This window comes from Artemia sp. Qi Xiang Cuo, chromosome 5 (genome assembly GCF_049724085.1).
Source record: "Artemia sp. Qi Xiang Cuo chromosome 5, ASM4972408v1, whole genome shotgun sequence".
Lineage (NCBI taxonomy): Eukaryota > Metazoa > Arthropoda > Branchiopoda > Anostraca > Artemiidae > Artemia > Artemia sp. Qi Xiang Cuo.
The window spans coordinates 69,354,553-69,370,762 of NC_142798.1; the positions used below are offsets into that span (position 1 = coordinate 69,354,553).

The 16,210-nt window shown below is 33.5% G+C and overlaps 1 protein-coding gene across 3 annotated transcripts in view; it reads left to right on the forward strand.

Annotated features, from left to right (window-relative positions):
• Positions 1–16,210, forward strand: part of Nadsyn (NAD synthetase) — a 149,984-nt gene that overhangs the window by 48,584 nt on the left and 85,190 nt on the right. For all 3 annotated transcript variants that reach the window (XM_089089881.1, XM_089089883.1, XM_089089882.1), the window contains exons 6-7: positions 10,045–10,294; positions 13,005–13,246. In XM_089089881.1, coding sequence (XP_088946007.1) covers positions 10,045–10,294; positions 13,005–13,246 — 492 coding nt within the window. The remainder of the gene's footprint in view (positions 1–10,044; positions 10,295–13,004; positions 13,247–16,210) is intronic.

A 16,210-nucleotide genomic window follows, 5' to 3' on the forward strand; every position in this document is an offset into this window, starting at 1 on the left:
AGAACTCTTTAAATAGTTTCGCACGCTCGTTTTTGAATACCCTCGAACTGATCACTTTGAGTCGAGGTGAGGCCAGGGGGCCACACCGGGTAAGGTATATAGATAGGTTCTTTTGCATCGAAGCTATCGATTATAAGGTAGTTGGAGCTAGGCTAGTCTGCCGTATATATGCTAATTTTAAATATAAAGGCATGTATCTATGCTTGTTGTGTGTTTTTGGGAACTGGTTATTTTTAGCTAAATGTAAAGCAAAAAGTGATAAGAAAATAATTAAAAACTGTATTTTCATTTAGGTCTTCATAATTAGATTTATGATTTTCGTAGGTAATAATAGGCGGTATTGATTGTTTTTTTTTCTCTTAGAGACAAATTTGAGCTACTTCTTATTCTTTGCCTTTGATCCTTTAAGTTTCTGGCTCGTTTTCTACCCCCTTACCAAGCTTAAGCGGACCAGTACTTACCAAATCAGATAATCGTCATTGTACATCTGCTAGTATGGATCATACTCTAGAGGCTTCATATTTGGACTTTACATCAAAGCTATCGATAGATTAGAATCGAATATTTTTATTTACAACACATACATAAATAAATACCACAAAACAGCGCACATGCCTGGTGGCTTAGTTTAGCGCTGAAGATATTGCCAACGAAAATAAACAGCCATCTTCTAACTAAATTTTACAACGACGAAAAAGAAAACCATAATAAACAAAATGCTTAGCTTGTCGTAAGATGTTTCTTTACTATTCTTAGAAAATGTCGCTTATTGCTGCATTCTCGAACTGATGCTGGAATTGAGTTCCAGATTTTTGACCCAGTGTGACGGATGCTGAATCCTGCTCTCAATGTCGATGCCAAATGTAAAGCAAAAAGTGATGAGAAAATAAATAAAAACTGTATTTTCATTTGGGTTTTCATAATCAGCCTTATGATTTTGGTAAGTAATAATAGACGGCATTCATTGTTTTATTTGTCTCTTTGAGGTGATTTTGAGTTTCCTCTTACTCTCTGCCCTTGATCCTTTAAGTGTCCGGGTCGTTTCTTACCCCCTTACACAGCATAAGCGTCAGACAAGTACTTACTATATCAGATAATCGTCATTGTATATCTGCTAATATGGATCATACTCTAGAGTAGAGGCTTCATATATGGACGTTCTAGTTGACTTGGCTATTTGTGCTTGGTATTGTGTTTTCATTCATTGTCATTTTGTTCTGTTTTATTTCTTATTATTGTTCTTGTTGTTTCGTTATGTATGGTTGTCTGATAAGAACAGCATTGTTTTGAATTTAACTAAAAGGCTCCTTTTAAAACCTATCTAAAACAAAGCCAAAAAAACATTACCATGATATTAAACAATGCATAATCAGGAAGGTTTTATTTGTTTTTGACAGGACAGTTTTATTTGCAATTTAGTTTATTTTTTTTTATATTGCTCGCAATTGAATTCTTTTTTTCATAGTGGTGAAAACGCCTTCATATTTGTGACATTATTATAGCTACGTGAACATTCAGGTGCGACACAAGTGAATTTCAACTGTTATGGCAGTCGGCTTGCGGAATATTCAGTTTTATTGTATATTTTTGTGTCTTAATTTTTTTTTTTTGCTTTAATTTTGTTTTGTTTTTTACACATCTTCTAACATTGATCATAACTTTGAGACTCTAGGCCTTCTAGTATGCTGGGCTATTTTTGTTGGGTATTGTATTTTCTCTCTTGAATTGTTTGATCTCGTTTTGTTCCTTACAATTGTTCTTTTTTTGTTTTATGTGGTCGTTGATTGGAATATAATTGAATTCAACTTATTAAAAAAAAGAACTACAATACCCATGTAAAACACAGCCCAAAAAAGTGCTACCACAATTTTAAACAATGCATAAATAAGAAAGTTTTATTTACTTGTTACAGGACGGTTTTATTTACAGTTTTTGTTTCAATTTTTTATTCACAATCGAATTATATTTTAAAGGCACAAAAGCACCTCTACACATATTCGCAGGGCTACAGAGATGTATCATCTCTGTAGAAATGGCGATGTATCATATTCAAGTGCGATCAAAATTAATTGTCTCATCTGCTGTATAGAGTTAGTTTGTTTCAACAAGGTGACTCAACAGATGTAAAAATTTTGCGTGGATAACATGTTAATTTCAGTTGTACGTGTTGAGGACTAGGCTATGGTTTCACGAAAAAAAAAATTGTTACACATTAAAATCATTAAGTTAATTATGAAACTTCCATGAAAATATTTGTAGCATTAATCCTCTGCCTCTCTCCATCTTCTTTACAATGGATCGAAAATCAAATAACCGTTTCTCTGGCAAGAGTATAATAGGGATATTTTACAAATTTAAAAAGTCTAACTTATGTCCTGAAAATATTTGAGGAAGATTAGGTCGAAGGCTGGTCCCTATTTTTGTCCGATGTGTGGTGACGAAAATGATGATTTAATTCATTTTTTTTATGTTTATGTAAGGAGTTAAGAGGTTTAAGAGAGGAAATTTTCGGGGTGGTTCGAAAGGGAGGAGTTGGTGGGTAATATATTAAGAGATAGAAATTTTTTGGGGATAAAGAATTTGGGAAGGTATATTAGACTGGGCATGGAGCATAGAGATCATTTTCTTTAGGTATATTTTTATCTTATTTTTGTTTATAATAAGCGTGTTTTCATTTATTATTTTTGAAGTGTAATGTGTATTGACCATGACCCAGTAGGGCTTTTTGTGTTAATAAATCATATCGTATCACACTCACCTGGATGCCGCAACAGTTGGGTTAGGTCATAAAAAATGGACTTTTTATTGACATTTCCTTGCGACACGTGGCATCGAACTGGTCAACCTTCAATTAGGGACACGGCGAAATCCAGTATACTTTCGCAAGGTATCTTAATGGATGATTCTTCTTTAACATTTTTTAACTATAACGAATGTTCCTGTGTTTGTGTAAGTGTACCAGTGTTCAGTTTCATATGCAAATTCAATGTTCATTACGATAACATCCTTGACGATGAGGAGAAAATTTTTTTCAAAAATTACAAACGGGAAAAATTTTAAGGCTTTTTCTTATTTTTTAATAGTAAGAGATAAACCTCAGAGAATCAGGCAGCTAACTAAGTTTAAAATATACCGATACCGATGAAACTTAAATAATCCCCAGCTATAATGAAATACACTGATTTTTTATGTAATTGCTGTAAAACTTTTTGAAAATTACAACAGGAAAAAGCCAATGTTTTTTTTTCAGTTGGAAAAGTATGAAACGACCCTCAGTATGGTACTATACCCCGGATAAAAAAACTTTTCAAAAGATATTATCTTAAGTTTTAGTTTCTATGTGTCGTGGTTTGTTCTTTGCTAGGTTTCAGCTATATCTGGCGAAACCCCATTTATAATGAACTATATCGGTCCTTTATGTAATTTCCGTAAAAATTTATTTTATATTAAAAATTATTTTTGTTAATTAGAAAAGGTTTCTATATACAGCAACTTCCTTTAAAATGAGCCATTAAACAGCTTTCTATTATGATGATTAAATACCTACGATTATAACGTCATTAATCAATCTTGGCAACGAAAATGTAGTTTTATTTGAAAGAATGATTTTATATTAAAAATTATTTTTGTTAATTACAAAGGGTTTCAATATACAGCAATTTCTTTAAAATGAGCCGTTAAACAGCTCTCTATTGTGATGATTAAATACCCACGATTATGACGTCATTCATCAATCTTGGCAACGAAAATGTAGTTTTATTTAAAAGAATGATTTATATTAAAAATGACTTGTTTTTAATTACAAGAGGTTTTAACCCCATCAATTTTTTTTTAATGAGCCATTAAACAGCTCCCTATGATGTTCCAGTGCCCCGCTATCTGGGGAAAAGTAGAAGAAGAAGAAAAAAAAGATGCCGTAAATGCAGAATATCGTGGTTCCAGCTACGACATCGTAGCTTGGTTCTTCTTCTTCTTTTCCTCAGATAGCGGGGCACTGGAACATCATAGAGAGCTTAATTTTCAAGCTTTCTTGATTTTCAAGCCTGTGTATTTCCCTTGTTGTTCAAGCGAAGGGAGTATAAGTTTCCTATATTGGGCTTTCAGACAAAGCGGTTCTAATAATGGACTTTTTGTTTTGATCTGATTCTAGTTTTAGGAGTTGTGACCTATTTAAATTTTTACTATTGGACGTGTTTGTCTCTTACTAGGTTGCTAGCTACCGCTGTAACCCGGATCGAAATTTTAATTAAGTGAAACAGTGTTGTATGGTAACCCCGAGGTACGAGTTTGATGGGAATAAGTGTTGCACCGCAGTTTGGTGGGGATATGCGCTGCATCATGTTTAGGCACGGTGCTATATGTTGACTCGAAAAAACGAACACGCTATTGGATGTGGAACCCCATTTCCGATAAAAATTAACTATCAGAGAACTAAATCATGTCGATCTGTCACCATGTCAGATTTATTACAAAAAGTCAGAAATTCTGCCAAAGCAGATAAATGGTTAGAAATTTGGAAAGAAGTATAATTAAGTTATTTTTTTTTTTTACGTTAACACACATGAAATAGATCAAAATATATGTTTTCAGTCACTGAAGATGCGCGATACTATTGTTCTGTCCTCTTTTCTTACCATTTATTACTACTGTTTATTACATTTATTACTCTTTACCATTTAATACGTTACCATTTATTACCAGAATTGATCTTTTTTCTTCTTTCTTTTTTTTCCTTTTCATCACTTCTGACCATGAAGTCTTACTGACCAGACGGTTCATGACTTGTTGATCCCAATCTATTACTTCATGAGTTAATAGCCATCTAGAATAGAGGGCAATGAGAGAATCTGGACAGAATTGGGCTTGCTTAAGAACTGATTTCTAAAATATGCTGAATTTCGGTGGTGGATCCTAGTTGCTGAGGCTGCTACCCTGTGTGTTGCTTTGTGTGTACCTTGTGTGTGGGCTGCTACCCTATTTGCTAGTTGCTGCTACCCTGTGTGATCTTGAGAATAGTTTTTGAATACTTGAGAATACAGACAATTTTTTTTTTTTAAGTAAGTTCCGTCCCATTTAGAATCCATGACTCGAATAGCTACAAAGAAAATGGCCGACATGCTGAAAGATCTGCAGAAACACCTTTCTTCTGTTCTTCGTCTTATTTGTCAAAGTCTTCAGAAGATTTACTTGTAAATTCATGTTGAAAAGCCTTTGATCTAAATAATGCACTGGTGATCCAATGATACAGTGCTACCAAATGACTGTTTCTGTGGTCGGTAGAGCTTTTTAAAGTTAGGCGATTGCCCTTACCCTTCGAAACAGAATTACTCTAATCGACCACTTCTGGAGTAGTTTTTTTTTGTGATAAAGGTGACGAAAAGTAAAGTAAAATATTGGAATGTAGCCAAAATATTGCCTATCTAGAGGTGGAAAGGGACGAAAATAAAGAAATGCATTTAAAACAAGTAGCAAAAGATGAGAGGCTGAAGAAGAAGGAAAATAAAAGATGCTAACCGGTGAAAAAGTTAACCTGCGAGAGTCCAAAGAGAATCTTCTTGATAAAAAGAAGAATGGCCATTATAAACGGAATGTTGGAAGCTAACTCCAAAAAGCCATTATGAAAAGAAACTTCACTGAAACAGGCTAAGCTTAAGCTGTCGTAGTAGCTGCCTGAAAACGGAAGGCAAATTAGCAGTGATTTTTAAAAACGTTGCTAAAGATGGTTTCAGAATATTAGTAGAACCTGGTCTTTTTTGTTTTGTTTTTCATTTTATCTAATTTTACAAGTAAATGAAGAAGAAGAGATCAGTCACCATGCTGATGACGAAAGCACATCAGGTCAGCAAACTCTTTCGGAGTGTTGGATAAAATACCGTCTCTGAGCTAAAAGCTATTGATCAATGTCTTCTCATATATCAAGCTTATTTTGCAGAAAGTACCTCATCAGGCAACTTTTTGTCTAATGTTGTCAGTTTTTTTTACCAGATTTTTGCTACTTTGAAAGCAAGATATTGTCATAATTTCTTTGGTTGCAGCCCTGATCTCAGCCAAACAATTTCATTCTTATCATTGATCTAATTAAATGGTATTCGTAATATAACTTTATATTACGTATATCATATATGTAATATAACTATATATTCGTATATTCGTAATATGTTAACGAAATAATTATATAAAGAGTTGAAATTTTTGCTAGAAAAAAAGAGTACAAGTGCTGTTTGACAATCTGTTGCGATATTAAGGTAGTTGCATCGTTAATAAATTTGCAGCATGGCCGTATGACATTTCGTTGTTTTCTTTGTAAATGGAACAGCAGAGACAAGAAGAATCATTATCAAATAGTTCGTGGTAACGAAATGTAAGTAAGGAGCGACCCGGCTCAATAGTAACCAAACTCTAAAAACCGGAATTTTGATACCCATAGATACATCAATAAAATCAAATTTTTATTTTCATTAAGTTTAGTTTTACTCATCAAAAGTTACGCGCCTGAGAAAATTTGCCTTATTTTTGAAAAAAGGGGGAACCAGCCCCAAAAAGTCATAGAACTTTAATGAAAATCACACCATCGGATCCAGCGTATCAGAAAACCCTACTGCGGAAGTTTCAATCTCCTATCTGCAAAAATATGGAATTTTGTATTTTTTTTACCGGAAGAAAAATCACGGATGCTTGTTTATTTGTTTTTTTGTCTTTTCTTATTTACCCAGGGGTGATCATATCGATCCAGTAGTCCTAAAATATCGTGAGAGGGATCATTTGAATGGAAATTAAAAGTTCTAGTGCCCTTTTTAAGTGACCAAAAAAATTTGAGGGAAACGTGGCCCCCTCCCAAGCTCATTTTTTCTCAAAGTAACCCAATCAAAATTTTGAGATTACCATTTTGTTCAGCATAGTCGAAAATCTAATAAATATGTCTTTGAGGATGACTTAATCCCCCACAGTTCCCGAGGGAAGGGCTGGAAGTTATGAACTTTGCCCGTTGTTTACATGTAGTATTGGCTAATGGAAAGCATAAAGACATTTCATGAGGGATTTTTTTCTGATGGGGGGGGGGGGTGTCGGGGGAGGATCCTTCCAGGGAGAATGTTTCCTTGGGGGAAGGGACATTTCTATGAAGGGGCGCCGGATTTCCCAGCATTGTTTAAAAAACGATCAGAAATTAAATAAAAAAAGCAAGTTTTTTCAACTGAAAGTAAGGAGCAACATTAAAACTTAAAACGAAAAGAAATTACTACATATACGAGGGGGTTCGCCCCCTAGTCAATACCTCGCCCTTTTCGCTAAAGTTTTTTTTAGTACTTTCATAAAAGCCATCTATTCTAATTAACCGGCCTTTGTGATTCAGGGGTTAGTGATTCGATCAAAACTCGAACTTTAGCGTAAAGAGCAAGTTATCGACTAGGGGAAAACTCCCTAATATACGTAATAAAACATACGAATATAGAAGTTCGTTACGTAAGTTAATTCGTAAGTTACGTCAGAACAAAATTTCGAGAAAGACATTTAGCGAAAAAGTAAAATTAATATGCAAATTTTGTTTAATTAGTCATGTTCGGTGAGCCAAAATCAAAGCTGAATTAATTCAAAAACGTTCAGAAACTAAATAAAAAAACTAGTTTTTTTTAGCTGAAAGTAAGGAGCGACATTAAAACTTAAAACGAACATAAATTATTCCATATATGAAAGGGGCTGTCCCCACCTCGATACCACGCTCTTTACGCTAAAGTTTGAATCTGTCACACAACTTTATTTTTTAAAACAATAAAAAACTTTAACGTAAAGAGCGAGGTATTGAGGAGGGGACAGCCCCTTTCATATACGGAATAATTTCTCTTCGTTTTAAGTTTTAATGTCGCTCCTTACTTTCAGTTAAAAAAACTTGTTTTTTTTTATTTAATATCAGGAAGGAATGTCGAATGTGTGCATGTCTTACGCCAGGAGAGAAAATGATTTATTAGTTATATCTGATGCAATAATTCTAAATGCACTGCATATTAATTTAGGACTTTTCAAGAACTTTGTGAAGGCTAAGATAAAAACAGTGGTGGATTTCATTATTTAAAAGATAATGTCTAGGTGTTAACGATGGAAACATCAAAGAAGTCATTTTTGTGGGCCCCAAAAATAGAGCTTTGATTGCTGATGTAGATTTTGACGTTTTTTAAAGCCTATGTGAATAGTCAGCACGGAATGCATTTAAATTTAGTGTTAATTTTTTTTCTTCAAAAATTATAAAGTCCATAGCTACCATCAAGATCTGTTTAATTTATTGGAGGTAAATTAAAATTGGGACGGAACACCTCAAAAACCTATTGATTGGATATCACCTCGATTTTACCCCTACTAATCTTGGCGCTGTGAGTGACAAATAAGGAGTGCGTTTTAGTCAGGACGCTTGTAGACATGTAAAATAAATTTCACTGACTATGGAATGAACACGTGCATGCTGAATACTGTCGGATATTGAAGAAAAATGGACCTGATCCCAAATACATCAGAACATAAAAGGCAGTTACGTTTTAGCTCTTTTTGTTAATTTTGATTTATTTAGTATATTTTTGGGCGATAGAGTGTTTAACCTGAGTTTGTTCCTTCATTGTGCCAAAAAATTATTTTTGTACCTTTGTGTCTTATATAAATTAGTTTTTAATCAGAATTCCTAGACCGCAAATGTATAAATTCACGGCTTAACCTTCGAACAAAGTTAAACTCTAAAGCCTAGAACACACGTAGCTTTTTTGTTGACGATTTGCAAAGAAAAAGGCGCCGATTTTAGCTTGAAAAATTTTCTTTTTTTTGGTGCTGATTTACAAAAGCGGTACCAAATTTCACCGTGATCATAAAAAAAAAAAAAATCCTCAATCGTTTCCTTCTCTTCAGCAGGAGAATCAAAAGATCTAAATATCAATAATAATAGTTACATATTTAATCATGAAACAACTTCATAATTTAATAATGAAAGAACAAAATTTAATTAAAATTTTTTTAATGAAAGAAAAATTTTAAAATAATAAAAGAATGTAATAATAATAATAATAAAAGAACTAAATAATGAGTTGAGATCAATCATGCAACTATTGATAACCTTCACCTGATTATTGGTTGTCCATGATGTTTAGTTTTGAACATCTTGTGCAAATGGCATTATTTTTGTACCACTATCGTTCGCCCACTAAACTGCTGAAATCAGTGCCCGAAAAAAGGTACATGTGTGGGGCCCTTAAAAGAAGAACCTTGTATATTCTATGTCAGCAACTCATTTTCTCTTAAGGTGATACTATACCTTAAAGGGTCACCCTACTATAAACTTTTTTAGTTTGTGTGACAAAACTATTTAGAATTGATTGGGTATCCTTGCTATAACTTGTACAGCTTAGATAGGAGATCCAAGTAAACGGCAGAAAACTAAAAGCTGATACCTATTTTCCTGGAAATTTTAGAAAAGCCATTTAATTCTCCCATTTTGTGCTGGAAATAGGGATATTCAGTTTTAATGAAATATACATCACCAGAAAGTATGAATATTGTTTTGTTTGACTAAACGGAGGAACATTTTCTTTTTAATTTCAGGAAAATACAGTCCCTAAAAATGTTCCAGTATACCTGCTAGGAAACATTCTAGAATTTTCCCCCCTGGTGTAAATTCTATCCCTGTTCGATCCCTGGTGTGGTCAGTTTCTTAGTTTGGGACGCGGGTCAGTGGTGTGACCCTGTAAGCTTAGCCAGAGTCAACCCAGCTCTAAATGGGTACCTGGAGAAATCTGGGGAAGGTAAACAGGAAGGGTTTGCGAAAGCATAGGTTGGCTGGCCCCCAGCCCCCCATTGCACTTCCTGGCTGAAGGGCCACGAAACGGAGATCAGCACCGCCGGTGCTTAAGGGTCTAGTGCCGCATCCTTTACCTTTTTTTTTACCTTTTACCCTTTTTGATTCACAAGCTTGCCTATAAAATGGACGTACAATTACATTGTATTTTCTTATTGTCATGATTTGGAATATAGTGATTGGAAACAGACTACTCTGAACTCTATATTTTTTAGTACACACATCGATATGGGTCTAGATGGCGTGGAGATAATTATCAACGGCTCTGGATCTCAATTTGAACTTCGGAAAGCCTATGTTGCCGTTGATTTAGTCAAAAGTGCCACATCCAAGTCTGGAGGCTGTTATCTTTATTCAAACTTCCGAGGCTGTGATGGACAAAGAATATACTTCAATGGTGGCTCTTGCATCTCCTTGAATGGAGATATCTTGACAAGGACTCAGCAGTTCTCCCTGGATGAAGTGGTAACTATCCGTATGCTGAAGTTCTCTTATCAGAGAACTGATAAGGGAGAACATACTCAAATATGACCAAAAGAAAAAGAAAAACAAGTGACATCTAGCAAGGCTGTATCCAGGACTTTTGTTTGGGTGGGAGGGGTTTACAAAAACGTCTACAAAATGCAATTAAACTTGCTTATGTGCATTTTTGTTACTTGTTAACGAGTCGGAAAAAAATTTGAGGGCGGGGGGGGGGGTTCAAACCATGTAACCTCCCTCCCTGGATACAAACATGACTTTTAGCATGATCCAGCAAAATTCTAATACTGATTATAAAAACCTTGATATAATATCATTTCTCTTGATTTTCTTCATCTTTTTTTTACTTTTCCTTTAAATTTAGCTGAAGATAAAAGACTTGCTTTTGTCAAAACGAAACTGGAGACATCATTCCTGTTTTGCCCCTATTTTTGTACTGGATTGTACATTTGTATTCTTGCTTTTGATTTTGATTAAAAGGCAAATTTTAATTATTTAATATTAAACTTAATCTAAGCTTGTTTTTATTTTTTTTTGTCCTGCTGGGTAAAATTGTACTGACAGTGGTGGTAGTATTTTCACTTTCTTTTGCGCCCCTGTGAAGTAGGAAACTGAGCAGAAGGGAATTTCTGTCACTTTCACAGGGGCGCAAAAGAAAGTGAAAACACACCTACCACTGTTAGTACAGTGTTCCCCAGCAGAACTAAAACAAACCTAAAACGAGCTTAGATTAAGTTTAATCTTAAATAATTAAAATTTGGACAAAATTTGGACTGTGAAAGTGACAGAAATTCCCTTATGTTCAGTGTCCTATTTCGCATGGCCTATTCTGCCTGACAAATAAGTTTGAAAAAAAAGAAAGAGGAAAATGGCTTTTCGAACAGTTCGTTGTAACGAACTGTAAGTAATGAGTGTATTTGATTATAAATTTATTTTTTGCTTTCGATTTTAATTAAAGCCCAAATTTTAATTATTTGAGATTAAACTTAATCTAAGCTCATTTTAGGCTTGTTTTAGTTCTGCTTTGTTTTAGTTCTGCTGGGTAACACTGTACTGACAGTGGTAGTAGTGTTTTCACTTTCTTTTGCGCCCCTGTGAAAGTGACAGAAATTTCCTTCTGCTCAGTGTCCTATTTTCCATGGCCTATTCGGACTGAAAAATAAGTTTAAAAAAAGGGAAACGGCTTTTCAAGCAGCTCGTGGTAACGAACTTTAAGAAAGGGGGGAGTTCAACAATAAAATTGATAGCAATTAATACACCAATTTAATGTTACCTATCGAGAGCTACGAGCCTGAGAGAATTTGCCTGGTTTTCGAAAAAGGAGACCCCAACTGCGGGGTCCCCGAAATTTTAACAATTGCATTCCTTGCAGAAACCCTTTGAGGTCTAAGTGGTTGATGATGCGTTTGATTCAAAATGTGTCATCTTCAAAACGATGATTGAAACGCGTTTGATTCAAAATGCAAAATCAAACGCGTAATCAACCACTTAGATCTCAAAGGGTTTATGCAAGGAATACAATTATTAAAATTTCGGGGATCCCGCAGTTGGAGTCTCCTTTTTAGGTTATCTCCTTTCTGATTATTGAAATCAGAAGTCAGATGACATAGTTCTCCAATTTTTTGAATTGCTGGTTTGTTTGTTTGAGTGAATGAATTTTTTTTTATTTGTCATTTGTTCGCTATTATCCGTAGATGGCAGTTTAAATTTTTGAGTTTTGTGCAAATCGCGGATATTGGTAAATAACTCGCTTTATGGTTGTTAGATATTTGGTTTTTATTCTTCTAATTTTGGCCTTTATTGAATTTTATTAATCTTTTAATTTTTGGTTTTTATTGTTTGTTTTAACATTAACTTTCCGCGTTTGCTTTTTATTTTTTATTTTTTTGCAATTTCCTTGAAAATATTTTTTGTTCGCACTGAAGAAGAGAGGCGGCGGTTCTCTCGAAACATTCGCTTTCTGTGTTTTTTCAGTATTTTCGTTTGGCCTTAAAAACCCCATTTTTGATCGTTTCTTCTTTATATTATGACAGGCCAATGTGGTTTAAAAAATCATCTTCCACAGGGAAATATTTGTTCTCTCCGGGTTTTCGTGAGTTCATCTTTTTTCTGTAAGGATAAATGCTTATTACCGTCATTAGGGAAATTTACTTTATCAGCTAGGACAAAGTCGTTTTGTTTATACGGTTTAAGTACGTTATAATTAGGCTTGAGAAAAGATTGTTGCTTTCTTGAATTGAGGGGATAAATGCATGGAACAATTTATGTCCTGGGCCGTATCCAGGATTTTTTCAGGGGTGGGGGGGGGGTTACAAAAAAACTTCAAAAACGCATAGAAATTTGTTTATATTCATTGTTGTTTCATTTTTACAAGTCGGACAAACATTTTGGATGGGGGGGGGGGGGAGGGTTGAACCCCCTAACACCCCAGGATACGACCTGGCTTATATTGATTTTGTTTTTAATCTGTTGTCTGATTTTTTGAGTTGGTTAAGTGGAAACTTACACAGGCATATATGTGTTCAAAAACAAAATATAGGAAAAATGAAGCAAATAAAAAAAAAGAAACGTGAATAAAAAATCAACAAAAATAAATTAAAAATATGTGACACCAAACAGCTTAAGAAAGTGTAATCTTTTGTTATATGCTTATCTGTTATTACATTAGATTGGTATCCTGTTTTTCATATCATAGGAAACTACAGCTGCAACAATCAACCTTGAGGACATTCGCGTTTATCGAAATAAATTTCGGTCGAGAACGCTTACTGCTTCTTCCTCTCCGAGTTACACAAGGATCAAAGTAGACTTTGCACTTAGCTCTCCAAGCCACCTTGAAGGGTTTCAAAATTTGACATTACCAATAGTCTGGGAATATCATACCCCTGAAGAGGAAATCTGTCTGGCTCCAGCTATTTGGATGTGGGACTACCTAAGGTCAGTACATTGTTTGCATAGCCTGTGAGCAGGCTGTACAACGTCTGCACGATCGTTTCTAATGAAATCTTGTTAAAGCAACGGTCTTAGATCTAAACAGATCTTTTACAAAATGTTGAAAAGTCTATTCCGTGATTTTTTATCAATCTTTCTAAAACTGACTTCTATTCTTTTGAGTTTTTAAGTTAATTCATTATCGTTTTGTAAGCTTGTCTGTTTTAATGGGGTCTTTTTGGGTAGCTGGTGTGGAGGCACAGCAAAATTCAACTGACAATAGAATGTCCTATTCTTTTTGGAGGAAGAACTAATGTAAGTAATTGGACCTTGTTTTTGTAGCTTTAAATTTGAAGTACAAAGGACATCGAAATAAATCTTTTTTCTTCTGCGGATCCATCTTAGGTCTTTTGATACCTACCTAGGTCTACTACCTAAGGTCAGTATATGGTCTGCACAGCCTGGGAAGAATGGGTCGTGTGTAGTTGAATAATGCCTAAATTGTGAAATTGTAACAGACACGGACAAAAAACACGAAGTTATGTAAACAAGGATTTTGCTGACAGTGACTTCTTCTTCTTCTTTTTTTTCTTTTCTTTTTTTTACGGTTCTATACAACAGCCATCTTTAGTAACATTCAGAAGCTAAAGGACAATAATAAACAAAAACGTACAATAAAAAATAACCGTTCAAAAATAAATAAATAAAATTAGCCACATTATGAGAGTCTCAACATCATCACTTTATACAAGTTCGGTTAATATTGGTTAATGTTTATACAAACTATAGATTTAAACAGTGCCTTATTAAATGCTCGCTTTTTTGTCAGCTAGTGTATTATTTTTTTTTTTTTTTTTTTTTTTATACAGGCGTAGTTTCATCTCTTAGAGTACCAAGGACAGTAAAATCTGATTTTTGAGTTGGTTAAGTGAAAACTTACACAACCACATTTGTGCTAAAAAATAAAAAACAATAAAGAAATCCATATGCAGCTATCCAGTTGTTGGTAGTAGCGGGCACTAAATTTAAAACAAAAGCAACGTGGGTGATAAATCAATAAAAATAAATGATAAACATATTGCACCAAATACCTTACAAGGTGTAGCTTACTTTTGAAGATATAATTGTATTTGAAAATTCGCATATTGTTAATCGGTAAATTTTTACGCAAGAAAAAGTTTTGTCAGGTTTAAATAATTAGTTTTGTTAACTAATTAGTTTATAAGCCAAAGAACTAATTAGCTTATTTGTTTTCACGGTTCAGTGTCGCAACACTGACCTAAATTAGGAACTCTCTAAAATATCTTAATTATGAAACTTTGTAATTTAAAAAAAATTTGGAACTTTCCCTAAAAATTTGGAATTCTCTAAATTTCTTTTAATTTTGAAATAGCAAAAAAAAAAATCTTAAAAATTTCTGTTTCCAGGTATGAATAAGACCTAAAATGGTTCTTAGGCAAAAAATGTTTTATTTTAATTTTTATTTTTACTTAGAAAGTTGCTTATAATTGATTATAAAATCTTAGAAAATTGAAAACTGATTAGAAAATCTTAGAAAATTGTTGTTTTCAGTTATGAATAGACATAAAATGGTTCTCGGGCAATTTTTTTTTACTTTTTACTTTTAAGGATTATATTTTATGATTTACTTAATAGTTTTGTATTTCTAATTTGTGTTCGTGGGATTAAACGTGAATTCGTCCAAGTCTCTTTTAAGGGACGTGATATTGTTTGAGTTCCGTTTTATTTAGTTGTGGCTTTGCAAAAAGTTCAATTTCTTCTTAACTAATTGTTTTGTACAGGGCTTTGGAATCGGTTATAAGCTATACCAGCTTTAACCCTGACTTGATACATTTTCAATATACCGACTTTGACTCCTGAAATTTAAAATTAATTGCTCTGGCTCCGAGCTGTAATAATCGCCTTTTCGTAAAGGCCTTCTTTCTTCCCTTTTCGTTTAAAAGTACATAGTTTTATCAAATTCTTTTATAAATATAATTTGAATAACCCTGTTAATAGCTAATATTTATCTTACAAATTTGATATTATGTTTTGCCAGAGTTGCTGTAGAGTGCAAAAGGGGCATCTCTGTCAATCTATTAAGCATTTTTCTGTCTTTCTGCATTTTATATGTAATGTATTTGCAAATATTATTTGAATATTTTTCATTAGTGATAAAAATAATTGAATAAATTGTTTCTGTACTATTACTGTAGTACTAAAGTGCAAAAAATTTTATTCAATATAATTAACTTACAATACAAATTTTGTTTGTTATTGCCACTTTTTATTAGTATTTAAGGGTATCTGGATTAACTCCAGCCTTTATGTGTTTCGAGAGGAAGAGCGTGCGCAGCTGCGTTGGTGTCAGGCGGCTTGGTATATACATGTATACATGAGCTGTAAACAATTACTACCTATAATCATACTCTATATAATTCTGAATTCCAAAATAAGAAAGTTGATAAATTGTTTAAAGATTTGTGTATCTTTTAAAACTAGCCAGTGCTTTGCACACTAACCGAGCCTTAACTGTCATTGGACTGTCAATTGCTGATTCCACCTTAACTGTCAATGAACGCAACATTAGCAATTTATGTCGTGTCAATGCAATAATATCTATTAGAAACAATTCCATATTACTGTCAAATATATATATATATGCCGTTAAAAAGCTGAAAAAGGTATACTCAAAATGCTGCGATAGTATTTGTGCTCTACATATTTCTTTAGGAGGTTATGTTCTTTACCATCATATTGCCCTCCTGTTTCAGATGATTTATATATATATATATATATATATATATATATATATATATATATATATATATATATATATATATATATATATATATTAATTTCGTTGTATTAAATCTGGAATAATTTGTCTTATATGTAGATATAAATTTTTTGTCAAGATTGTGCCGATCTTTTTGGGGATTTTGGTTAAAAAAATTACTAAGTATAAAT